The sequence below is a fragment of the Morus notabilis genome, unplaced genomic scaffold (genome assembly GCF_000414095.1).
Source record: "Morus notabilis unplaced genomic scaffold, ASM41409v2 Scaffold248, whole genome shotgun sequence".
NCBI classification, from domain to species: Eukaryota; Viridiplantae; Streptophyta; class Magnoliopsida; order Rosales; family Moraceae; genus Morus; species Morus notabilis.
The window spans coordinates 711,186-711,674 of record NW_010374042.1 but is presented as its reverse complement, the minus strand read 5'-3'; the positions used below and the strand labels follow the sequence as shown (position 1 = coordinate 711,674).

Here is a 489-nt window from a genome sequence, read left to right as displayed (position 1 = left end):
AAAATTAGGAACAAGATTTATAGATGAAACTGATTGGCAAATTGCCGAACTTTTGTATAACTTTTTAGGTAGATTTCACGTAGTTACCTTAAAGCTTAGTGGAACTTATTACCCAACTTCACCATTAGCATTAGGAGAACTTTTAAGAATGTCTATTTTATTTAGTGAATTTAGGACACATGAGGTTTTAGAAGTTCCTATTGCCTCTATGGAAAAGAAATTTAAAAAATATTGGTCTAAATTACCCATGTTGTATGGTTTCGGTGTTATTTTTGACCCTAGATTAAAATTAGAAGGTTTAGAAAGTGGATTAGATAACTTAGGTGAATTTTTAGCTATAGACACTACTGACCAGTTTCCTATTATAAAGGAAAAAATATATTCTCTATATATCTCTTACGAAAGTAGGTTTAGAAACACATCTCGTGTTGAACAACCGCAACAACGAGACGACAATCCACATTCATTCTTGAATGTTTTCGGGTTGTC

General features: G+C 31.9%; 1 protein-coding gene across 1 annotated transcript in view; it reads left to right on the top strand.

Annotated features, from left to right (window-relative positions):
• Nucleotides 1-23, top strand: part of LOC112094746 — an 892-nt gene extending 869 nt beyond the window's left edge. Inside the window, exon 2 of the mRNA XM_024176449.1 lies at nucleotides 9-23. Coding sequence (XP_024032217.1) covers nucleotides 9-23 — 15 coding nt within the window. The remainder of the gene's footprint in view (nucleotides 1-8) is intronic.
• Nucleotides 24-489: the final 466 nt, after the last annotated feature.